The sequence below is a fragment of the Bos taurus genome, chromosome 22, assembly GCF_002263795.3.
Source record: "Bos taurus isolate L1 Dominette 01449 registration number 42190680 breed Hereford chromosome 22, ARS-UCD2.0, whole genome shotgun sequence".
NCBI classification, from domain to species: Eukaryota; Metazoa; Chordata; class Mammalia; order Artiodactyla; family Bovidae; genus Bos; species Bos taurus.
Window position 1 is genome coordinate 43,635,997 of NC_037349.1, and position 26,491 is coordinate 43,662,487.

A 26,491-nucleotide genomic window follows, 5' to 3' on the forward strand; every position below is an offset into this window, starting at 1 on the left:
TTTTTTTTTTTCTTTACAAAATTCTTAATTAGCAAAAAAAAAAAGTACTTATAAAATGTACACAGTGTTCTTCCTGCCAGTCATAAATATTTTTGTTTTTCCTCCAAGTATAGAAAAAAAGGGTAGAGAAACTGTATTATGCAAACATTATGACAGTCATGTAATGAAGACACTAGAGCATAACTAACAGATAAGAATATTTTACCTTAGTGTCTAATTATCCTCTTTGAAAGTTATACATAAACTCTGATTCATATTAAATCTCCTACTAAAGCAGATTTAAATTCTATTAGACACAAATCTACTTCCATTTTAAATCACATACAAGTGCTATGTGGTCAGAGGGATGGGAAACACTAGGTAGGGCTTGGTGGGTGGTAACTTCTTCATGACTAGGTAATGGAATTACTTGTTCAACCTCTAAAGCATGTAAGTCAATGAAAATATAATCCAGACATCCATGAAAGCCACCAACGTAATTTGTGTAAGCAGGTTCACCACAAGCACTTTTCAGTTTGAAGAAATGGCTAAGAGACATGTTGCATCGTTCCTCTTCCCCATTGGAGGTCCAGTCTTCATGATCCTCAGCAATGCTGCCATTGATGACAAAGTGATACATTCCTGTGGATGGGGTACTATTAAAGTCCCCACAAAATATAACTGGTATGCCGGGATACAGATCACAAGAGACATGTCTAATGTGAGCCAAGGCTACTGCCATTTGAATGAGACGAATGTACCCACCTAGGAATATAAAAAACATTAATGTTAACCTGCCTTAAAAAAAAATTAAAAACCCACAAATTATAGTATCTGGGTAGCATTCAGGATATTTATTTGTATGTGTGGGGAGGAACTGGAGGAAGGTGGTTAAACATAAAATTTCAAGTTTCAAGATTAATGATATTGGGTAATTAATACACAACATGATGGCTATAGTTAATAGCGCTGTATCTGGGTGAACTCCGGGAGCTGATGATGGACAGGGAGGCCTGGTGTGCTGCAATTCATGGGGTCGCAAAGAGTCGGACAGGACTGAGCGACTGAGTTGAACTGAACTGAAGGGAGTAAATCCCAGAAGTTCTCATCACAAGGAAAAAAAAATTTTGGGGGTGTTTATATGAAATTATGGATGTTAACTTATTGTGATAATCACTTTGCAATATACATAAGTCATTATGCCATATACCTTAAATTGTACAGCACTGTGTTATAAACTATATTTTGACAAAACAAAGAAAAAATGTATTTGTGTAAAACAGCTTTTACCAACTTTAAGTTACCATGTTTAAGCCACTTGTGAAAATCAACAAAACCTACCTTTGGGGTGCCAGTAGAGATGGGTATTAGCAACACATATCTTTTTAGAAGAGTCCTTTGTAGACTGAAGAACAGAAACCTAAGATAAACAGAAAATGCTGACTTCAGTTTCTATTTCCCGTTCTGAAAAAAAATTTTTTTTAAATCTAAGACTATATGATGAACTGACATTTTATTCCAAAACCTTCCCTGCTGATGAAGTATGATAGAAATTATGCAACTTAACTTTTAAATTTTGGAGTATACATGAATGGGATTCAGCATAATATTTTAATAACAACCTAACATATAGAGGAAGATGAATACAGTTCAGATGGTAACACTAAGGTTGGAGATGGTGTTTTTAAGTGGTAAGTGTAGGCATAGGAGTCAGGCAGAAGTAGGTTTGAATACCCACTGAACCATTTATAGCAGTGTGACCTGGAAAGTGACATTTCTTTTTCCTAAACCAGCTTCATCATGAGTGAAAAAGAAGCAATATCATCCACTTCAAAGAGAAAATTTAATTGTGTGAATTAAATGAGCTTACTCAGAGGTGCATGATACACAGTAGGTGCTCAAAAAAATGGAAGCTAATTTTTTTAATATGAACAAAATCAGTTACCTAAAAAATGGACAGAGTTTTAGAGTAACATCTATAAAACGGGAACTGCAGGATTACTATGAGCCAAAATTAAAAACTAATATTTATGGAGCACAAAGATGCTGGAGGCTTAAATTTGAAGTTCTTCAAAATGTGTCACCAGTGTTTGGTAAGTAATAATAAAATATTAACTACTAAATTTTCTTATTTAGCTAAATAAACGAAATCGTAAGCACGTCTTTTTTCAAGGTAACCTGAAGCGTGCAGGGCGCATTTCAGGTACTCAGTATTTGCTCCATGAATGAATGAAGGCTAAATGACGTGCTTAAGATTCAAGAGCAAACACTTTTCAGTAGAGTCTGGTCTTCATCTTTACTATAAGCACCCCCACCCCTGGCACCCCTTCCAGAACGAGTATGTACAGAGACTGGCGAAGTCACTTTACCTGAACGACAGAAGACCTCTGGAGCACCCTTTCTTGCGCTGATGGATACAAAGCTAGTTTCTCCAGCAGTTCTTTGTGAAGTGGGTCGGACTGCAGGGCTTCATGGAAAGCAATGTCATGCTGGCTTAGGAGGCTGAACTTGGACTTTCGGTAGAAAGTGGCCAGGCCTTCATGCTGCTTGATTCGAAACACGCCCTCCAGCCCAAAGGCCTCGAGGGCCGGCATCAAGCTGTCTGTAAACACGCAGCGGTCAACTTCCTGCAAACAGATGAGGTCGGCGTTGTAGCCCGTGAGCTCCTTTTGGATAAGGTTCTGGCGGTAGTCGAGTTCCAGAGCGTAAGGGGCACAGTATGGGTACAGGACCGTCCGCGAGAACTCAGTCTGGGCGTATGTGTCAGCCAGAATGTTGTAGGAGACTGTGCGGATGAGAGCGTCATCCGTCACCTTCTTTGTGTACAGATGCCGGTGGTCAAAGGTGCAGGTGCCGGGCCCAGCCTCCACTGGACACACACTTTCCAACTCCCGGCTTGGCCCGAAGCGCTGCCCATTGCCCGGAGTGCAATGTAGCTTGAGCCGTAGCCCGATGTCGGCATTAGACGGGGTGTAGACGCGCTCGTCTACACCCGTCTCGGTCCAACCAGGAGAGGGCGAAGAGGGAGACGATGACGAGGGGCCTCCGCCCTCTGGCTCCGCCGCTCTGGGTTTGGTTTCCTTGTACCAGCGAAAGAGGGAGCCGGTGGGATCCCCAAATTCGACGCCGAGCTTGGGGCATACCGGGAAGCCGGCCATGATGTAGCGCGGCAACTGTAGCTCGGTGAAGGCGGGTGGGTTACGCTCCACCTTGTACTTGACATCACCAATCTGCAGCACCGCACCGTCCTGCCAGGCATCCACATTGAGCACGTCTTCAGCTACTGCCTCCTCTCGGTAGTACAGCTTCACCACGGGCTCACAGGCTGCAGCCGGCTCAGGCCCAGGCCCAGCACAAGCCACGCCACTGCCTGCGTTTGGCCGGTTCTTCCTGCTTTTCTTGGCGGCAGCGACTTTAGCGTGGCCTTTAAGGGCATTGGTAGCGATCCGGCTGAGAGCCCGACCCAGCGGCTCGCTCTGGTCGCGCTGCATGTTCTTGTGGCTGCCGTCGGCCAGGGCAAATGAAAGGCTTAGCTTAGGCTCGGAAGGCACACAGCGCACTACAGCGCGCTCCATCGCGCCCACCGAGGTCTCAGACGCCGCCTCGGTCCGACTACGCCGCTCCACCGCCGTGCGGACCCCACGAAGCGCGGCGCGGACGCCTGGGAGCCTCCACATGAACTTGGTGGCCCAGTAGCTGTCAAGACCTGGGGCTGACCTGGGGCTGAGCAACCGCCAAGTGTCAAGTAGAGACAGAGACACCGCAGCCGCCGGTTCCGGGATCCAGTCCCTCAACTTCCGGCCGGCGAAGAGAAAGTGCACTGAGCTACCGCCACGCACTTTCGCCAGGCAGCTCACCTACTCCTTTTCTCCATAGCCACGCTTTTTTCGAATCCATCTGGCTTAATTTTATCTTTAACAAGAGTCATAAGGCTGGAAAAAGAGAAGAAAATATAGAGGTTCCAGGAGGAAATATTAGACTCCACGATTTTAACGAAAGTGCAGTTGGCGGGCAAAAGAGAAGGCGAGCTCAAACCGGAAGTGATGGGGGTGATGTCACGGGTTTCGCTTCTTCGAAGGAGATAGACGTGGTGCCTGGGTTTTAAGCGCTTGCCTTCTGTTGCTGCCTTGTGCTAGGGCGTAGGGAACTCTACCCAGATTGCCAGCCTTTGTGCAGGTGTGGAAAGTGTTTCTTAGTTGTCAGCAGCATTCCCAACGTTGCTCACCTTCCTCTGAGGTGTGGGTTCACCTCTGGCCGAGCCAGCGCCGACGCGCGAAGCAGAGCTTTTGTGGTAGTAACTACGAACGATATATCGTGAAGTCGCTCAGTCGTGTCCGAGCTCTTTGTGACCCCATGGACTGTAGCCCGCCAGGCTCCTCCATCCATGGAATTTTCTAGGCAAGAGTACTGGAGTGGGTTGCCATTTCCTTATAATAGCTCCCAATTAGGGGGCAGTGACTGTGCTGAAAACATACAAATATGAGGTCCAAAGAGATTAAGTTACGTGCTCGAGGCCAAACAGACGTGGCTGAATGAATGACAGAAGACAGAATAGTCAATGAGTAAAAGGAAATGAGAAATGCAGTTTCTTTGAAAACCACATGAAAAATATTTCAAGGGACAAATTTTGTGTTAAATATAATTAAGTGATTAACTGAAGAAAAAAAAAAAAACAACTCTTGAAGTTTCAAAGAAGAAATTGAGAATTCTCTCGTCACGGCAAAGGATTTGTTTGCATCTACTTTCCCGTCTCCTACAACTAGAATGTTTACTGAGTGTCTAATAATAAGCCATACTGTTTTCCCCTGGCTTACAGTGAGGAAAAAACAAAACTTTTTTTCTAAAAGAAGGATGAATTTTGCAGTCGTTTGAAATTTATATTCTTGTCCTCCCCTTTCCCAAGGCAGCAAGCATTTGCCGAGGTGACTGGATACCTGATGGTATGTAATGTGGGGCTACACTGAAGGGATAAAAGTCATTACATTATATCAGCTGACTGCCTGAAGAAAGTCTCAGTACTCCAGTTCATAGCACCCACATTAGCAAATATAAACTTTGAACTGGCATTTTTGTTCATACAACTTTGCAGAACTCAGTCAATCTTAAAGAAAGATGTTTAAAGAATGTCAAGTCTATTTAAAGAAAGCTAAGAGCCCTGTTAGAAAATATGGGAATTCCCTGGCAGTCCAGTGGTTAGGAGTCCACACTCTAACTGTTGGAAGTGAAAGTGAAGTCGCTCAGTCGTGTCCGACTTTTTGCGACCCCATGGACTGTAGCCTACCAGGCTCCTCCGTCAATGGGATTTTCCAGGCAAGAATACTGGAGTGGGTTGCCATTTCCTTCTCCAGGAGATCTTCCCGACCCAGGGATTGAACCCGCCTCATAGACAGACGCTTTACCGTCTGAACCACCAGGGAAGTCCTTAACTGCTGAGGGCCTGAATTCAGTCCCTGGTGGGGGAACTAAGGTCTTGCAAGCTGGGAGGTGCGCAAAAAACAACAACAAAAATAACCCTGAAACAAAAACCCTATTAGAAAATGGGACTTTCTTTAGAGTAATCTGATCTACTTTAACTCTGTAGCAGAGTCTTAATCCCAGTTTGAGACAGATACTTTGAACTGTCATACTTTCAGGGGTTTTTTTGGCTTTTGAGTTAAAAAAAATTTTTTTTTCATAGAGTAAAAACATATCCGCAGTGAAAAATGGTAATATTCCCACTCTGGCTCCTATACATATGCAAACGTTTATGAATTTATACCCTTTCCCCCACTTTTTTTACACAAAAGTAGTGTACCCATCGTTCTGTATCTTTGCTTTTCATTATCTGCTGTTATTTCTTTCAAGAGAAAGTTTCTGCAAGTTTCCTGTGTCTCAAATTCACATAGTTTAATTTGAACTCAAAAGACTTGAAAACAATAAGTGGTGTGTTTGAAGCTAAATTTTTATGAGGCTAAATGGTAGCACAGTTATAATTACATAATTGAAATTTGAGATTGGAAGACTGAACCAATACTTTGTTTTCCCTGATACCAAAAGAAATGTAAAAAATAACATTTTATTCATGCATTCTCAATTCATACCAAGAAACACAAGCTAACTTTTACTAATCAAAAGCTATGGTTGATGGAATTATTTTTGTTACTTATAAATATATCTGCAGAGATTAGCATGTGAAGACAGTTTCTGGTAATTACCTTCAGTTAATAAATTGGCATAGATCATTAATATACTTCTATTTTTTATAAATTTGAGGTCAACATGAAACTAGTTTTGAGTGATAGCACTCAGAAATTTTGAGTGGTACTTGGTGATAATCACTACAGGGTAATTTATTTTCTTATATTTTCAAATTTTAATAATTTCTATTTGCTTTCTAACAGATCAGTTTCTATTTGTTTAAAATTTTTTTGAGTTTTATTGAGATATAATTGATGTATAAGATGGTATTAGTCCAAGATGTACAACCTAATGATTTGACATATGTATATATTGCTGAATGATTACCACAGTAAGTTTAATTAACATTCATTACCTCAGTAGTTACAATTTTTTTCTTGTAATGAGAACGTTTAAGGTCTATTCTTTTATAATTTTCACATATAGTGTAGTCACCATGCTGTACAGTCCATTCCATTCCAGAACTTGCTTATCTTACAACTGGAACTTTTTACCTTTTTGATCACACATTTTCTTCATCCAACACCCTCCATCTGTTCTCTGTATCTGCGAATCAAATTTTTTTAGATTCCACATATAATTGAAATCATACAGTATTTGTCTGTTTGACTTATTTCTCTCAGCATAATGCCCTAGAAGTCTATCCTTTGTTGTCACAATGGCAGGATTTCCTTTTTTATGGTTGAAAAATATTCCATTATGTATCTGTTAAATATATCTCTACATCAGTATCATATATACATATCTTGCATTTCCTTTACCCACTCATCCATTAATGTACAGTTAACATTTAGGTTGTTTCCATGTGTTGGCTATCATGAATAATGCTGCAGGCATGCGTGCTAAGTTGATTAAGTCATGTCCAACTCTTTTCAACTCTATGGACTGTAGCTTGCCTGACTCCTCTGTCCATGGGAATTCCCCAGGCGAGAATACTGGAGTGGGTTGCTACACTCTCCTCCAGGGGATCTTCCTGACTTAGGGATTGAACCCGAGTCTCTTATGTCTCCTGCATTGGCAGGTGGGTTCTTTACTACTAGCGCCGCCTGGTCAGCCCAAATAATGCTGCACTAGACGATAAACATGCAGGTACCTTTTTAGGATATTGATTTTGTTTCCGGCAGTGGCAACCCACTCCAGTACTCTTTCCTGGAGAATCCCATGGACAGAGGAGCCTGGTGGGCTGCTGTCTATGGGGTCGCATAGAGTTGGACACGACTGAACGACTTCACTTTCACTTTTCATGCATTGGAGAAGGAAATGGCAACCCACTCCAGTGTTCTTGCCTGGAGAATCCCAGGGACAGGGAGCCTGGTGGGTTGCCGTCTATGGGGTCACGCAGAGTCGGACACGACTGAAGCGACTTAGCAGCATAACTGAAGTGGAATGCTGAATTGGTAGTTCTTTTAATTTTTTGAGTAACTTTTATTTCTGTACTGTTTTCCAGAGTGGCTGCATCATTTTCAGATCAGATCAGATCAGTCGCTCAGTCGTGTCCGACTCTTTGCAACCCCATGAATCGCAGCACCAGGCCTCCCTGTCCATCACCAACTCCCGGAGTTCACTCAGACTCACGTCCATCGAGTCAGTGATGCCATCCAGCCATCTCATCCTCTTTCGTCCCCTTCTCCTCTTGCCCCCAATCCCTCCCAGCATCAGAGTCTTTTCCAATGAGTCAACTCTTCGCATGAGGTGGCCAGTACTGGAGTTTCAGCTTTAGCATCATTCCTTCCAAAGAAATCCCAGGGCTGATCTCCTTCAGAATGGACTGGTTGGATCTCCTTGCAGTCCAAGGGACTCTCAACAGTCTTCTCCAACACCACAGTTCAAAAGCATCAATTCTTCAGCGCTCAGCCTTCTTCACAGTCCAACTCTCACATCCATACATGACCACAGGAAAAACCATAGCCTTGACTAGACGAACCTTTGTTGGCAAAGTAATGTCTCTGCTTTTCAATATGCTATCTAGGTTGGTCATAACTTTCCTTCCAAGGAGTAAGCGTCTTTTAATTTCATGGCTGCAGTCACCATCTGCAGTGATCTTGGAGTCCAGAAAAATAAAGTCTGACACTGTTTCCACTGTTTCCCCATCTATTTCCCATGAAGTGATGGGACCAGATGCTATGATCTTTGTTTTCTGAATGTTGAGCTTTAAGCCAACTTTTTCACTCTCCACTTTCATCAAGAGGCTTTTGAGTTCCTCTTCACTTTCTGCTATAAGGGTGGTGTCATCTGCATATCTGAGGTTATTGATATTTCTCCCGTCAGTTTTGATTCCAGCTTGTGTTTCTTCCAGTCCAGTGTTTCTCATGATGTACTCTGCATATAAGTTAAATAAACAGGGTGACAATATACAGCCTTGACGTACTCCTTTTCCTATTTGGAACCAATCTGTTGTTCCATGTCCAGTTCTAACTGTTGCTTCCTGACCGGCATACAAATTTCTCAAGAGGCAGGTCAGGTGGTCTGGTACTCCCATCTCTTTTAGAATTTTCCAGTTTATTGTGATCCACACAGTCAAAGGCTTTGGCTTTTCCTATTTGGAACCAGTCTGTTGCTCCATGTCCAGTTCTAACTGTTGCTTCCTGACCTGCATACAGGTTTCTCAAGAGGCAGGTCAGGTGGTCTGGTATTCCCATCTCTTTCAGAATTTTCCACAGTTTATTGTGATCCACACAGTCAAAGGCTTTGGCATGGTCAATAAAGCAGAAATAGATGTTTTTCTGGAACTCTCTTGCTTTTTCCATGATCCAGCGGATGTTGGCAATTTGATCTCTGGTTCCTCTGCCTTTTCTAAAACCAGCTTGAACATCTGGAAGTTCACGGTTCACATATTGCTGAAGCCTGGCTTGGAGAATTTTGAGCATTACTTTACTAGCATGTGAGATGAGTGCAATTGTGCGGTAGTTTGAGCATTCTTTGGCATTGCCTTTCTTTGGGATTGGAATGAAAACTGACCTTTTCCAGTCCTGTGGCCACTGCTGAGTTTTCCACATTTGCTGGCATAGTGAGTGCAGCACTTTCACAGCATCATCTTTCAGAATTTGGAATAGCTCAACTGGAATTCTATCACCTCCACTAGCTTTGTTCGTAGTGATGCTTTCTAAGGCCCACTTGACTTCACATTCCAGGATGTCTGTCTCTAGGTCAGTGATCACACCATCGTGAATATCTACCAATGCTATTTTTTTATTTTAAAATATTTACTGTAACTTATAATGATTATATTATATATTAATAATACTATACAGCATAGTATGTATAATACATAATACAGTTGTATCATTTTTTTCAGTTTTAAAATTGAGATGTAGCTATATCAATTAATGTAAGTATAGTGAAAGTGATAGTCACTCGGTTGTGCTTGATTCTTTGAGACCCCACAGACTATAGTCCGCCAGACTCCTCTGTTCATGGAATTCTCCAGGCAAGAATATTAGGATGGGTAGTCATTCCCTTTGGAGAGGGTAATGGCACCCCACTCCAGTACTCTTGCCGGGAAAATCCCATGGACGGAGGAGCCTGGTGGGCTGCAGTCCACTTTCATGCATTGGAGAAGGAAATGGCAACCCACTCCAGTGTTCTTGCCTGGAGTATCCCAGGGATGGGGGAGCCTGGTGGGCTGCCGTCTGTGGGGTCGCACAGAGTCGGACACGACTGAAGCGACTTAGCAGCAGCAGCAGCAGTCATTCCCTTCCCCAGGGGATCTTCCCACCCAGGGATCAAACTTGGGTCTTCCATGTTGCAGGCAGATTCTTTACTGTCTGAGCCACCAGGGAGCCCCTAATATAAGTATAATTAATCTTAATGTAACAGTAAAGAAAAACTTATTTTGAAGGGAAAAATCAAAGAACTTACATAAAACATAACACAGTTTAGCTCCATAAAGAACTCTTCAGCATATAAGTTCTTTTCTTTTTCCTGCACACCCATTTTAAATTTTGAAATGAACAATACATAGTTTAAAGCATAGTACGTTAGTTTCATATGTTCTCTTAGCATCATTAACATTTCCATTAAGAAATAGAAAACAATTTTTTTGTATAGTATTAGAGAATCACATTTTAGTGTCATTACACTGGTGCTTTTAAATAATTAAGGTTTTGTGAAATATAATTATCTGGTTATAAATAATATTTCTAACCCCTAGACTCAGAAATAGAGCCTTTAAAGGAAGCATTTTAAGCTGCAAATTAAATATGTTTAGATATTTTTTCCTTTCTTTCAAAGCAAAATAGGTAATAAAATTCCAGATGTATCTTTTGCAAAAATTGATAGGCTGATCTTAAATTTTATATGGAAATGCAAAGTATCTAGAAGAGTCCAAATGACTACTTTTTATAAAAGAAGAACAAAGTTGGAAGACTAACACTACTCAAATTTAAAACTATAGTTGACCCCTAAACAACATGTGGAATTAAGAGCATCAGTCCCCCTCCCTACCCCATTACAGATGAAAATCCATGTATAACTTTATAGTCGGTTTTCCAGATCCAATGTTTAGCATCTGCTGATTCAGCCAACCGACAATCGTGCATAGTACTGTAACATACGTTTAGTGAAAAAAATCTGTATATAAACTGGATAGTTCAAAACTGTCTTGTTTAAGAGTCAACTGTATAACCGTTTTTCCAAGACACTGTAGTACTGGAATAAAGATAGACACACAGATCAAAGGAACAGAATTGATTGTCCAGAAATAAACCTTTATATTACGGTAAATTGATTTTTCAATAAAGATGTCAAGGTGATTCAGTGAGAAAAGGACAGCGTTTTCAACAAAGGGTACTCGAACAACTGTGTATATATATATGCAAAAAAATAAACTTGAATCTGCATCTCTTACCACATACAGAAATTGACTCTAAATGTATCATAGACCTAAGTGTAAAACCAAAAAGTAGAGGACACAGAAAATCTTCATGATCTTACCTATCTTTCATAGATAACAACCTTAAAATCATAATCTATTAAAGAAAAAATACCTTGTTTGACTTTATACAAATGAAAAAATTTTACTCTTCAAAAGACATGATTAAGAAAATGAAAAGACAATCTACAGACCAAGAGAATATATTTGCAAATTATCTGATAATGTGTATCCAGAATATAAAGAACTCTTACAGCTTCATGATCAAAAGCTAAATAGTCCAACTTAAAAATGGATAAAGATTTAAATAGACATTTCATAAAAAAATATGTTAATGGATAATAAGCACACGAAAAGACATTCAACATTATTTGTGTTTAGGAAATGTAAATTAAAGCCATAATAAGATACCACTGTATGCCCATTCCAATACTTGTAATAGACAATATCAAATGTTGACAAGGAATGTGGAGGAATTAGAATCATTGTATTGTTTTTTTTTTTGATAAGTAAAATCTTTCAGCCACTTTGGAAAACAGTTTGACATTTTCTTAAAAGATCAAATAAGCTTATTATTTATCCCAGCAATTCCTACCAATGAGAAATAAAAGTGTTCATCCAAAGATTTGTTCACAAATGTTCATGGGAGGATTATTCATAGTAGCCCTAAAGAGGAAACCATCCAAATGTCCATCAGCTTCTGAATGAATAAACCAAATGTGATATCTTCATTTAATGGAAGACTGTTGTTGTTTGGCTAGTTGTTAAGTTGTGTCCAACTCTTTTTTGACTCCATGGACTATATAGCCCACTAGTCTCCCGTGTCCATGGGATTTCCCAGGCAAGAATTCTGGAGTGGGTTGCCATTTTCCTCCTCCAGGTAATGGAAGACTATTCAGCAATAAAAAGGAGTGAATTTCTGTCACATATTATGTATGGATGAACCTCAAGCACATCATTAAGTGAGAAAAGCCAGACACAAAAGACCACATAATATAAGATTCCATATATATGAAAATTTTCAGAAATTGTAAACCTATAGAAACCAAAAGCAAATCAGTGGTTGCCTAGGACTGGAAGTGGGAGTGAGGATTGACTGCATATAAGCTGAAGGGAATTTTTGCAGTGATAGAAATGTTCTAGAACTGGATCCTGTTAATGGTTGCACAACTATAAATACACTAAAGTACCCATTGAATTATATACTTTAAAATGGTGAATTTTATAGTATTTAAATTATACCTATAAGAAGCTGTTTGACAAAAGATATGCATTGTATTAGTCAAGATTTAATGAGGGAGGCAAAACTCTTTTAGTCTTTGCCCAGCTTCATTCCATATTCCAAGGCCAAATTTGCCTGTTACTTTAGGTGTTTCTTGACTTCCTACTTTTGCATTCCAGTCCCCTAAAATGAAAAGGACATATTTTTTGGGTGTTAGTTCTAAAAGGCCTTGTAGGTCTTGATAGAACCGTTCAACTTCAGCTTCTTCAGCATTACTGGTTGGGGCATAGACTTGGATTACTGTGATATTGAATGGTTTGCCTTGGAAACAAACAGAGATCATTCTGTCGTTTTTGAGATTGCATCCAAGTACTGCATTTCGGACTCTCTGTCGACTATGATGGCTACTCCATTTCTTCTAGGGATTCCTGCCCACAGTAGTAGATGTAATGGTCATCTGAGTTAAATTCACCCATTCCAGTCCATTTTAGTTCGCTGATTCCTAGAGTGTCGACGTTCACTCTTGCCATCTCTTGTTTGACCACTTCCAATTTGCCTTGATTCATGGACCTAATTTTCCAGGTTCCTATGCAATATTGCTCTTTACAGCATCGGACCTTGCTTCTATCACCAGTCACATCCACAACTGGGTATTATTTTTGCTTTGGCCCCATCCCTTCATTCTTTCTGGAGTTATTTCTCCATTGATCTCCAGTAGCATATTGGGCACCTGTTGACCTGGGGAGTTCCTCTTTCAGTATCCTATCATTTTGCCTTTTCATACTGTTCATGGGGTTCTCAAGGCAACACAAGAGAAGATTCTACACATAGACATCACCAGATGGTCAACACCGAAATCAGATTGATTATATTCTTTGCAGCCAAAGATGGAGAAGCTCTGTACAGTCAACAAAAACAAGACCAGGAGCTGACTGTGGCTCAGATCATGAACTCCTTATTGCCAAATTCAGACTTAAATTGAAGAAAGTGTGGAAAACCACTAGACCATTCAGGTATGACCTAAATCAAATCCCTTATGATTATACAATGGAAGTGAGAAATAGATTTAAGGTCCTAGACCTGATAGATAGAGTGCCTGATGAACTATGGACTGAGGTTCATGACATTGTACAGCAGACAGGGATCAAGATCATCCTCATGGAAAAGAAATGCAAAAAAGCAAAATGGCTGTCTTGGGAGGCCTTACAAATAGCTGTGAAAAGAAGAGAAGCAAAAAGCAAAGGAGAAAAGGAAAGATATAAGCATCTGAATGCAGAGTTCCAAAGAATAGCAAGAAGAGATAAGAAAGCCTTCTTCAGCGATCAATGCAAGGAAATAGAGGAAAACAACAGAATGGGAAAGACTAGAGATCTCTTCAAGAAAATTAGAGATACCAAGGGAACATTTCATGCAAAGGTGTGCTCGATAAAGGACAGAAATGGTAATGGACCTAACAGAAGCAGGAGATATTAAGAAGAGGTGGCAAGAATACACAGAAGAACTGTACAAAAAAGGTCTTCACAACCCAGATAATCACGATGGTGTGATCACTCACCTAGACCCAGACATCCTGGAATGTGAAGTCAGATGGGCCTTAGAAAGCCTCATTACGAACAAAGCTAGTGGAGGTGATGGAATTCCAGTAGAGCTATTTCAAATCCTGAAAGATGATGCTGTGAAAGTGTTGCACTCAATATGCTAGCAAATGTGGAAAAGTCAGCAGTGGACACAGGACTGGAAAAGGTCAGTTTTCATTCCAATCCCAAAGAAAGGCAATGCAAAAGAATGCTCAAACTACCGCACAATTGCACTCATCTCACACGCTAGTAAAGTAATGCTCAAAATTCTCCAAGCCAGGCTTCAACAATACGTGAACCGTGAACTTCCTGATGTTCAAGCTGATTTTAGAAAAGGCAGAGGAACCAGAGATCAAATTGCCAACATCCGCTGGATCATGGAAAAAGCAAGAGAGTTCCAGAAAAACATCTATTTCTGCTTTATTGACTATGCCGAAGCCTTTGACTGTGTGGATCACGATCAACTGTGGAAAATTCTGAAAGAGATGGGAATACCAGACCACCTGACCTGCATCTTGAGAAATTTGTATGGAGGTCAGGAAGCAACAGTTAGAACTGGACATGGAGCAACAGACTGGTTCCAAATAGGAAAAGGAGTACGTCAAGGCTGTATATTGTCACCCTGCTTATTTAACTTCTATGGAGAGTACATCATGAGAAACGCTGGGCTGGAAGAAGCACAAGCTGGAATCAAGATTGCTGGGAGAAATATCAATAACCTCAGATATGCAGATGACACCACCCTTATGGCAGAAAGTGAAGAGGAACTCAAAAGCCTCTTGATGAAAGTGAAAGACGAGAGTGAAAAAGTTGGCTTAAAGCTCAACATTCAGAAAACGAAGATCATGGCATCCGGTCCCATCACTTCATGGGAAATAGATGGGGAAACAGTGGAAGCAGTGGCTGACTTTATTTTCCTGGGCTCCAAAATCACTGCAGATGGTGACTGCAGCCATGAAATGAAAAGACGCTTACTCCTTGGAAGGAAAGTTATGACCAACCTAGATAGCATATTGAAAAGCAGAGACATTACTTTGCCAACAAAGGTCTGTCTAGTCAAGGCTATGGTTTTTCCAGTGGTCATGTATGGATGTGAGAGTTGGACTGTGAAGAGAGCTGAGCACTGAAGAATTGATGCTTTTGAACTGTGGTGTTGGAGAAGACTGTTGAGAGTCCCTTGGACTGCAAGGAGATCCAACCAGTCCATTCTGAAGGAGATCAGCCCTGGGATTTCTTTGGAAGGAATGATGCTAAAGCTGAAACTCCAGTACTTTGGCCACCTCATGCGAACAGTTGACTCATTGGAAAAGACTCTGATGCTGGGAGGGATTGGAGGCAGGAGGAGAAGGGGACGAAAGAGGATGAGATGGTTGGATGCCATCACCGACTCGATAGACGTGAGCCCGAGTGAACTCCGGGAGATGATGATGGACAGGGAGGCCTGGCGTGCTGCGATTCATGGGGTCACAAAGAGTCGGACATGACTGAGCGACTGAACTGAAGTGAATGAGGAAGGCAGAACAAGTAGATTATATATATGCCTTATACATATCTAGTATTTGTATGTTTATATATATGATTTATTACAGGAAACTAACTGGCTTATGCAACTTAGGGGGCTAGTGAATCAAGTCCAAGATCTGTAGGGATAGGCTATCAGGAAGGGGAGAGCCAGAGAGGGGAGAGTGATGGTAGACCAAGCTGCTGTTTGGAGTCTAACTCAGGGCATGTCTAAAACTTTTAAAAAGTTCTTCCACTGATTGAATGAAGCCCTCATAATCTCCGTAGTGTAACATCAGGGCCTTGAATTACATCTGGAAAATCTCTTCATCACAGCAGTAGATTAGTGTTTGAATAACTGGATGAAGGTGTGTGCAGAATATAAAAAGCTACTGTCCTCCTTTCAGTCCCTAACCAGATTGACATGTTTAAAAACCATCACAGAGGGGACTTTCTTGATGGTCCGATGGCTAAGACTCTGTGCTCCCAATGCAAGGGGAGTGGGTTTGATCCCTGGTCAGAGAACTAGATCCCGCATGCTGCAACTAAAAATCCTGCATGCCGCAACTAAGACCCTGAGCAGCCAAATTAAGAATGAATGTAAAAACAATACTGATAAAACAAAAAGTCTTTCCCAACTAAAAAACCACATGAAATTAACCAGGTTTTTGTTTAAAAAAATACATATATCATATGATAGTGCTTGTATGTGGAATCTGAAAGATGACACAAACGAACTTAGCAAAATATAAATAGACTCACAGATACAGAAAACAAACTTATGCTTACCAAAAGGTAAAGTGGGAGGATGAATTAGGAGTTTGATTAAAATATTCACATTTACTATATATAAAATAGACAACCAAAAAGGACCTACTGTATAGCACAGGAAACTGTACTCCTTATCTTTTAATAACCTATGATGGAAAAATATCTAAAAAAAGAATATATACAGATATATAACTGAATCAGTTTGCTGTACACTTGAAACTAACACAACGTTGTAAATCAACTATATTTCATTATAAAATTTTTAAAAAGACTGTGACAAAAAAAAAAAAAAAAGTGTTTTGTTTTCTACAAAAAGATAGGCTGCTTTTACAAGGTCTGAGGAATTTCAGTTTGTTCATTCACTGACTCAAATGATGTTTTTTAGAGGAACTATTGTGTGCCAGGATAGGCTGTACTCTCATTTAAAAAAATTCTACATACTCACTGGCACATAGAAGATGCTCAAATATTTATTGAATGACTATGCCATCAATGCACCACTAGATTTTATTCATCTGCTGATTTTATTTATGCACATGGTATTTGTGTAGGCCATCATCACTTAGATGGAGTATCCATTGTGCAGTCTCAAACAGCAACGTTTCAAGTTTCTTTCTCCAAGCATATTCAAAGCATGTACACACTTAACTTTTTCTGCCAAGAATTTCCTGAAGGAAATATGCAGTCGAAACAAATAGCAAGTAGAGAAACAAGATAAATTAAATTCTTGATTGGTTATAATATTTACAGGGAAGTCGCTAGGGGACACTTGAAGACTTGATCTGCCTTGACAGTGAGTGTTTTACATGAATCTGTTTCCAGCAATTCCACCGTCCTCATTCACCCACCCTCCATTTACTAGAGTAATGAATATTATTGTTATGATAATCCTAATCTGTCGCAGCTCAGCAACTGCCTCTCCAGGCAACATTTACCGTTCTATCCAGTTGCGACCGCGACGGTTTCCATGGCGACAACTTTGTTTCTACGCGGCGACCGCCCAGCTCGGCAGGAACCTGTGGGGTTCCGGATGTTTCCCCATCGTTTTCTTTTTTCCTTTCACCACTAGAGAAGTTCTCTGAACGTTTCCCTCTTATCCGAGCAGCCGGAAAGAAGTGAAAGCAATCAGACAGGTACTTTGGTGTCCTCAACTCTTCTCTTTACCCCTCTCCCAGGGCAGGAGATTTTGAATTGGATACCCGCCCAAATCGTCTCTTTTTCGAGGCACGATTCCCAGAGTTTTGTGGGCATCCGCGGCAAATGCAGTTGCTATTACAGTTCATTGTTCAGTACTTATATGACATTTCAGATTTCTTAGGCATTTAGTATGCCTATGTTTTGCTTGATCTTAGTGTTGCTTTCCAGGAAGCTGGAAAAGCTAAGATAAAATACTGATGTTTAAAAATATTAGCGATGTAAAGTATCAGCTTTTGGGGGAAAGGGATTATACCTCGAGAGCTGGATTATGTTGTTGTGATTTGCATTTTAGGGAAAATTTGAACTCAAAATTTCAGAACTGTCAGGATATTTAGAGAGCATCTAATCCAGTTTCATAATTTCATCCATGAGGAAGCCCTCACTCACAGGCAAGTGACAGCTTCATTTCTTTACAGCAGTGAATGGTGGGACTCCTAACAGGAATCCCTATCCATTTATCTCAACTACCATTCTTGGGAGGAAGATATAAAGAGACCTAGAACTTTTGATATTGATATGTAAGATACATTATAAATATATTGAGACTAGCTTTTACAATAATGGCTTTATGGACTTTTTCTCTTCACAGTACAGAGAATTTTAATCTTTAGGGGACCAAGATGTCAGATCCAAACAAAGCTGCTATTGCAGCAGAAAAAGAGGCCCTGAACTTGAAGTTACCTCCCATTGTTCGTCCCCCTGAAGACATAGGTGTTGACACACCAGCACAGAGTAAGTTGCTGAGTTACAGACGATCCAAGGAGCAGCAGAAGACAATTAATCAGTTAGTGTAAGTAGCATATTAGTAAATAATCCTTGTTTGGAATTTGAGTGAAATAATCAGTGTTTTCACACATAAAATGTCTTATCTATTTTGGTTGTTCATGAGCAAAATACCATCTTCAAATTCACTTAGGAAAACAATTGAAAAAGTAATAGTAATGAGAATAAATGTACAGTGCTTACAGTGTTTATTCTAAGCATTGTTTTTATTGTTTTACGTATACTTCTCACAACAGCCCTATAAGATGGGTACTGTTGTTACTGCTATTTGTAGATGAGTGAACCGAGGTGCAGAGAAGTAACTTGCCTGAAGTTCTCACAACTTGGATTTGGACCCAGACAGTCTAGTCCTAGAGTTCACATACTTTGAACCCCACACTATTCCTCCTTATGATATATGATAACCATACTGGTCCCTGAAAGTAAAAGCAAGTAACTGCGCCTCTTAATTGTCCTTGAGCAAACACTTAGTAAAACATGTTGAAACTACTTGTACTTAAAATTTTTTTCTGTACAGAAGAAAATAGAGTCTAACATCCTGCCCTTTCCCTTCCAATTTAGTGGAAATTAAAACTAATTTAGGGACTTCCCTGGTCTTCCAGTGGTTGAGAATTTGCCTGCCAATGCAGGGGACATGGGTTTGATCCCTAGTCTGGGAAGATTTCACATGTTGCAGGGCAACTAGGCCTGTGTGCCACAAGTACTAAGCCCGCTCACCAAAACTACTGAAGCCAAAAAACAAATGAACAGAAAAACACAGATAATGTAGGCACCAGCTACCAAAGGCTGTGATAAGGATGGTTCAGTCAATTCAGCATTTACTGGGATTTCCCTAGGTACCTGACTCTGCTGGGCTATGGGAATAAATAAGAAAAAGACATTGAGCTCACCTGTCAGATTTGAACTTAACACTTAACTACAAACAGGGAATTTCTCTCTGGTGGATTTCTGCTTATCCTTCTGCATTCTCTTTCCCTTTTTGGTCTGCCTCCTTTATATATATTTTCACAACTGACTACATTTTTCTCTCTGTTATATTGTTATGATCATTTTGTTGCTAGTTAAAATAAGTTAGGGGCTTCCCTGACGGCTCAACAGATAAAGAATCTGCCTGCAGCATAGGAGACACAGAAGACTCGAGTTTGATCCCTGGGTCTGGAAGATCCCCTGGAGGAGGGCATGGCAACTTACTCCAGTATTCTTGCCAGGAAAATCCCATGGACAGAGGAGCCTGGTGGGTTACAGTCCATGGTGCAAGAGTGGGCTACAGTCCATGGTACAAAAGTTGAACACAACTTTTCAACTAAACCATCACCGCCATTAATCACATAACTTCTTTAGAATTACATTTTTATTAGTCAATCTTCTAATCATTTAAATCCAAATGTATAAGGTATATTAATGGTAGTATAGATATTGTTAGATACCTTTACCCCTTTCATTTCTAAGACTCTGATCAATGTTTCAGTAGACTTAGACTAGAGAAAAAAGGAGTTCCTCAAATAATCTCAAGAGTGTCATATTGAACTACTTGAAGTTCCATGAATATATTATATTTTTTACATTTAGTGAAAAAGGAATTTCACAGTTGTTTCCTCACATTTTATTCACCGGAGATTATTTTTCTGCCTGAATACTTATACTGTTTATTCAAGGCTTAGGTTTTGAATCACCTTCTCTGGAAATCCTTATCCTAATCCCTTTTGTGCAGCTTTAACCCTTTCTATAATACATATTTCTCTTACATCTGTTTAACAGATATTAAGTATCTACTGTTTCACAGACACTGTGCTTGTTACTAGAAAGACCATAGAGAACACAACATAAAGGACTGTAGTCTTCTCAGAAGCTTATATTCTGGTGGGAGGAGGCAGATAGTAAACACAATAAAAATGAAAAATAAAAAGATTATATTAATCCTTTAGATGGTAATAGATACTGTGAAGAAATAAAACAGTGGGATAGTGAAAGTGTTTCTAGGAACATTGCAGGTAAGTCTTGTGGACATTATATTTAGAGATTTAAAGAGTAAGAAGCTTGTCATTTTAATAAACACAGGAACACCACTCCAGCAAAGAGGGTAGCAAGCATGAAAGCCCTGAAATGGAAATGCTTTCAGTGTGTTTTAGGAACTGACAAATAGTCAATGCCACTAGAGTATCAGGGACCTGGGGAAGAGTAGAATCAGGTGAGGTCTGTGGATAGAGTTCCAGGAATAAAGTGGGATATAAGGAGTCCTGGGCAGAACTGGGCCCCCTGCTGGGAGCAGGTCCCGGGAACACTTGACTGAGCAAAAATAGAAAATTATTCTGTCGCTTTTCAGATTTCCAGGGATGAGCCACTTCTTCCTTGGCCACTGCCTACCTCTTGATTCAGACCAACATTTCTCTTCTTTACCACATGTAGTCTCTCACACAGTCCTTTGAAATTATCCAGTTTTATTTATCTGCTTTTGATTGTTAACACAAAGAGGAAAAACAGGGAGTGAAAAGGCTCCTTCTTATATTCTTCTCAGCTCTTTTTTAAATTGATTATTTATAGCAGAAGGAGAAAACACACTCCAGAAAATTATTGCTATATTAAAGAGTGGTATTTATATATAAAGAGCTCAAGGAAGTTAGACATATTTATGTTGGGATTGTTACAGTGCAAGGTAGCCTGTGCCAACTGGCATACCAAAGGATAAGGCAAAGTCCTTGAAAGTATTGATTACTGAGAGCAAGGCTGCTTAGGGAGATAGTGGCAGATAAAGGGAAGTCTGGCCTGGCCTGACAATTAACAAAGAAAATAGGAAGAAAGATATTCCAAGTATGTTTTCTACTCCATGTGAGAAAGCCTTTGGAATTTAATTTAGTCAGGCTTCATAAGACTCAACAGGGAAATGAAGCTACTCAAGAAATCTAATTCAGTCTTATACTGTTTTAATAAATGAAGAATGTCTAGAATGTGGAAGAGAAAATTTTTCACTCTGCACTGGTTAAGCAACATCTGGAATTCTTGGCTTATATTTTAAGAGGGACACTGATAAACCATTATAGCTACTGAGGAGAGTGAGAAGTCTTGAAACTGCTTAATTTGAAGGGAACTGACTTGTTTAATGGGGAAGAGTATAGACTCTGGCATTACAGGCCTGCATTCATATTCCATCTCTGCAGCTTATTAGTAATGTAAATTTGGCAAGTCATGTAACTTTACTTATCTTATTCTTCCTATCTGTAAGATGGGAATACAGTGGTTGTCTTGTAGGGTTTCTATGAGAGTTAAACGAGATCCACTCTTATAAAATCTTAAGTCAGGGCCTGTTGTTGCTGTTCAGTCGCTAGGTTGTGTCCAACTTTTTGTGTCCCCATGGACTGCAGCATGCCAGGCTTCCCTGTCCTTCACTGTCTCTGAGTTTGCTCAAATTCATGAGTCGGTGATGCTATTTAACCATCTCATCCTCTGCCACCCTCTTCTCCTTTTGCCTTCAATCTTTCCCAGCATCAGAGTCTTTTCCAATGAGTCGGCTCTTCACATGAGGTGGCCAAAGTATTGGAGCTTCAGCTTCAGCATCAGCCCTTCCAATGAATAATCAGGGTTGATTGCATTTAGGATTGACTGGTTTGAACTCCTTTCTGTCCAAGGAACTCTCAGGAGTCTTCTCCAGCACCAAAATTCTAAAGCATCAATTCTTCAGCACACAGTCTTCTTTATGGTCCAACTGTCACATCTGTACATGACTACTGGAAAAACCATAGCTTTGACTATACAGACCTCTGTCGGTAAAGTGATGCCTCTGCTTTTTAATACGCTGTCTAGGTTTGTCATAGCTTTTTTTCCAAGGAGCAAGTGTCTTTTAATTTCATGGCTGCAGTCACTGTCTGCAGTGATTTTGGAGCCCAAGAAAATGAAAATCTGCCACTGTTTCTACTTTTTCCCCATCTATTTGCCATGAAGCAATGGGACTGGATGCCATGATATTAGTTTTCTTAATGTGTTGAATTTTAAGCCATCTTTTTCACTCACCTCTTTCACCCTCATCAAGAGGCTCTTTAGTTCCTCTTCACTTTCTGCCATGAGAGTAGTATCATATGCATATCTGAGGTTGTTGATATTTCTCCCAGAAGTCTTGGTTCCAGCTTGTGATTTATCCAGCCTGGCATTTCACATGATATACTCTGTATATAAGTTAAATAATTAGGGTGATGATATACAGCCCTGATGTACTCCTTTCCCAGTTTTGAACTCCTTTCCCAGTCCTTTGTTCCATGTCCGGTTCTAACTGTTGCTTCTTGACCTGTATACAGGTTTCTCAGGAGGCAGGTAAGGTGATCTGGTATTCCCATCTCTTTAAGAATTTTCCACAGTTAGTTGTGATCCACACAGTTAATGGCTTTAGCATAGTCAATGAAGCCAATGCCTAGGATGTGATAGTCATCATAAATGGTAACTTACTGACAGGAATGGTCAATGGAACTGAATAGATATCACTAAGTTTTAGAGAGGGGTAATATAGAAGAGGAATGTGATTTTTTTTTTTTTTTGTATATATAGCTCCAGAGTATAGAAGTTAAAAGCATACAGCTCAATATAAGAAATGTGTTTCTAAGAATATGGCAATAAGTTGGGCTACCTCAGAAAATGATGAGTATCATCTCTCCTCAGTCATCCTGGGGTACAGATTGATATTTTTGAGAGTATTCACACAGCAAATAAGGTACTGAACTAGACATGCAGAATCTTTCCCAAATCCACTATTCTGATCATCCGTTCTACAGATATTTATTGACCTTGATGGACACTAAGTGGTATGGATAGAGCAGTGAGCATAACAGATATTTATCTATGGCGTTTACTAGTTTAGGCTTATGTGGTTCTGGTGGTTGTCCTTTCCTTCAATTTCCAGATCTCCTTTTGCCTCTGACCATGACTGCTTTGCCTCCTTCAATTGTTCTTCATCATTCCTGTCATGCTTGGCATCCTCCAGTCTTCTTTTTTGGGTCTCTTTTCTTTTCCTTGTATAATTTCTGCTTTGGCCCTCTCTTCTTGTGTATTTAGCCTTTATAAACTGGTAAATTTGTCTTCCTAAATATGTTCAGATGCTTTAAAAAAAATCTCAGTAACTCCCCATTGTCTACTAAATTAAAAAGCTTGCTATTTGATACTCTTAGCTAGATATTCCAGTTCGCTTCTGCAAACTCATCTCCATCTGTTCCATAACTTCTGGGCAGATTGGACAACTCCTTATTCTCAGTTTTTGCTTTTGATTGATGCCTTGTCTCCCTGTTTCTTAGGGTCTTTTTTGTTCAGATCTGTCTGCCCAAGAAAACTGCATCACCTATGACCCTCTTCTTCATTTCAAGCTTATAGCAGATGCTAACTTGTTCACATAGCCCTCATAGATGCCTTCTGGTAGAGTGAACTTGTCCCTCCTCTGAACCATCAGTGTCTCATACTTCTCCCCGCCCATACTTTTTATATGGTGTCCTGATCTTATCCTTCCACCCTTTTAGTTTATAAATTCCTTGAAATTTCTCACTGCAATATTTTAATAAAGCCTAGTAGGATATCTTGCATATATAAACATTCAGTAAGTATTTATTTGATGACAGATGAATGGATTATATGATAATATAATTTCATTTAAAGTAGTTATATTTTATGGGTAATAAATTGTTACATTCAAAACTATTTATTGAGAACCTATTATGTGCCAGGGATCAAGACCATCTCCAAGAAAAAGAAATGCAAAAAGGCAAAATGGTTGTCTGAGGAGGGCTTACAAATAGCTGTGAAAAGAAAAGCAAAGCACTCAAAAAAATAAATAAATAAATCTATTTAACAACAACAACAAAAAAAGGGCAAAGGAGATAAGGAAAGATATACCCATTTGAATGCAGAGTTGCAAAGAATAGCAAGGAGAGATAAGAAAGCCTTCCTCAGTGATCAGTGCAAAGAAATAGAGGAAAACAATAGAATGGGAAAGGCTAGAGCTCTCTTCAAGAAAATTAGAGATACAAAGGGAACGTTCCATGCAAAGATGGGCACAATGAAGAAATGGTATGGACCTAACAGAAGCAGAAGATATTAAGAAGAGGTGGTAAGAATACACAGAAGAACTATACAAAAAAGATCTTCATGACCCAGATAATCACGATGGTATGATCACTCACTTAGAACCAGCCATCCTGGAATGCGAAGTCAAGTGGGCCTTAGAAAGCATCACTCCAAACAAAGCTAGTGGAGGTGATGGAATTCCAATTGAGCTATTTCAAATCCTAAAAGATGATGCTGTGAAAGTGTTGCACTCAATATGCCAGCAAATTTGGAAAACTCAGCAGTGGCCACTGGACTGGAAAAAGTCAGTTTTCATTCCAATCCCAAAGAAAGGCAATGCCAAAGAATGTTCAAACTACTGCACAATTGCACTTACCTCACATGCTAGCAAAATAATGCTCAAAATTCTCCAAGCGAGGCTTCAGCAATACATGAACCATGAACTTCCAGATATTCAAGCTGGATTTAGAAAAAGCAGAGGAATCAGAGATCAAATTGCCAACGTCCGTTGAATCATTGAAAAAGCACGAGAGTTCCAGAAAAGCATCTACTTCTGTTTTATTGACTCTACCAAAGCCTTTGACTTTGTGGATCACAACAAACTGGAAAATTCTTCAAGAGATGGGAATACCAGACCTGCGTCCTGAGGAATCTGTATGGAGGTCAGGAAGCAACAGTTAGAACTGGACATGAAACAACAGACTGATTCCGAATAGGGAAATGAGTACATCAAGGCTGTATATTGTTACCCTGCTTATTTAATGTATGCAGAGTACATCATGAGAAACAGTGGGCTGGATGAAGCACAAGCTGGAATCAAGATTGCCAGGAGAAATATCAATAACTTCAGATATGCAAATGACACCACCCTTATGGCAGAAAGCAAAGAAGAACTCAAGAGACTCTTGATGAAAGTAAAAGAGGAGAGTGAAAAAGTTGGCTTAAAGCTCAACATTCAGAAAACTGGCATCTGGTCCCATTACTTCATGACAAATAGATGGGAAAATAGTGACAGACTATTTTTTAGGCTCCAAAATCACTGCAGATGGTGACTGCAGCCATGAAATTAAAAGACGCTTGCTCCTTGGAAGAAAAGTTATGACTAACCTAGACAGCATATTAAAAAGCAGAAACATTATTTTGCCAACAAAGGTCTGTCTAGTCAAAGCTATGGTTTTTCCAGTAGTCATGTATGGATGTGAGAGTTGGACTGTGAAGAAAGCTGAGCACTGAAGAATTGATACTTTTGAACTGTGGTGTTAGAGAAGACTCTTGAGAGTCCCTTGGACTGCAAGGAGATCCAACCAGTCAAATATAAAGGGAATCAGTCCTGAATATTCATTGAAAGGACTGATGCTGAAGCTGAAACTCCGATACTTTGACCACCTGATGCGAAGAACTGACTCATTTGAAAAGACCCTGATGCTGGGAAAGATTGAAGGTGGGAGGAGAAGGGGATGACAGAGGATGAGATGGTTGGATGGCATCACCGACTCAATGGACATAGTTTGAGTAAACTCCGGGAGTTGGTGATGGGACAGGGAGGCCTGGCGTATTGCAGTCCATGGGATTGCAAAGAGTCGGATATGACTGAGTGGCTGAACTGACTGATAATGTGCCAGATACTATTCTGGGTATCAAGGATAAGGCAATGGATAAAATGGTTTACAACACATAATATGTCAAATGGTGCTAAGTAGTACGAAGCAAGGAAAGTGAGGATAAAATGGATGGATAGTGAAGGACGTGTTACTTATATAGGGTATATAGGTATATAGGTAAAAAGGGTAAGGGAAATCTCTGACAGGGTGACGTTTGAATAGAGATAACACATATAAGGGCCCATATCAGATTAACTTAAAAATTGTGATGTTGTTGAAGTCGCTCAGTCGTGTCTGACTCTTAGTGACCCAATGGACTGCAGCCTACCAGGCTCCTCGGTCCATGGGATTTGCCAGGCAAGAGTACTGGAGTGGGCTGCCATTGCCTTCTCCTAATTGAAAATTATGGGCTATTATTTATAGTCTCCTTTTATATTACACATGAATAATATGAAAATTAAGGACTCATTGATAATGGTAATTGAGATTTATTTTTTATAGAAAATTAAGTAAGATAAAGAACCCTTGAATATCTCTTAAGTATAATTGAAAAAATACTCAAATAATAATGTTTTAATATATCTTAATGTTATATTCAAGAGAGTCATACATTTTTCTAACTGTAAATTTCAGAATTGAAGGAGCCAAAAGGAATTTAGACAGAACACTGGGTAAAAGAACACCTTCATCACCAGAGCCAGATTATCCTCCAACTGTAGGTTTATATTTTCTCTTTAAAAACTGTAATGATATACTATTTTAACTATTGTTTTAAGTC

The 26,491-nt window shown here is 39.8% G+C and overlaps 2 protein-coding genes across 10 annotated transcripts in view; one reads left to right on the forward strand and one right to left on the reverse strand.

Annotated features, from left to right (window-relative positions):
• On the reverse strand, window positions 1-3,725 carry PDE12 (phosphodiesterase 12). Its single transcript, NM_001076133.1, has 3 exons — window positions 2,349-3,725; window positions 1,321-1,399; window positions 1-744 (listed from the first exon to the last, which is right to left on the reverse strand). The coding sequence occupies exons 1-3, from the start codon at window positions 3,654-3,656 to the stop codon at window positions 302-304; spliced, it is 1,830 nt and encodes a 609-aa protein (NP_001069601.1). The 5' UTR covers window positions 3,657-3,725; the 3' UTR covers window positions 1-301.
• A 308-nt stretch (window positions 3,726-4,033) lies between these two features.
• DNAH12 (dynein axonemal heavy chain 12) overlaps window positions 4,034-26,491 on the forward strand; it is a 191,426-nt gene continuing 168,968 nt past the window's right edge. For 8 of the 9 annotated variants that reach the window (XM_059880070.1, XM_059880063.1, XM_059880064.1 and 5 more), the window contains exons 1-3: window positions 4,034-17,229; window positions 17,883-18,083; window positions 26,347-26,428. In XM_059880070.1, coding sequence (XP_059736053.1) covers window positions 17,914-18,083; window positions 26,347-26,428 — 252 coding nt within the window. In that variant the 5' untranslated portion in view covers window positions 4,034-17,229; window positions 17,883-17,913. The remainder of the gene's footprint in view (window positions 17,230-17,882; window positions 18,084-26,346; window positions 26,429-26,491) is intronic. The other variant, XM_059880062.1, reaches the window with a different exon arrangement.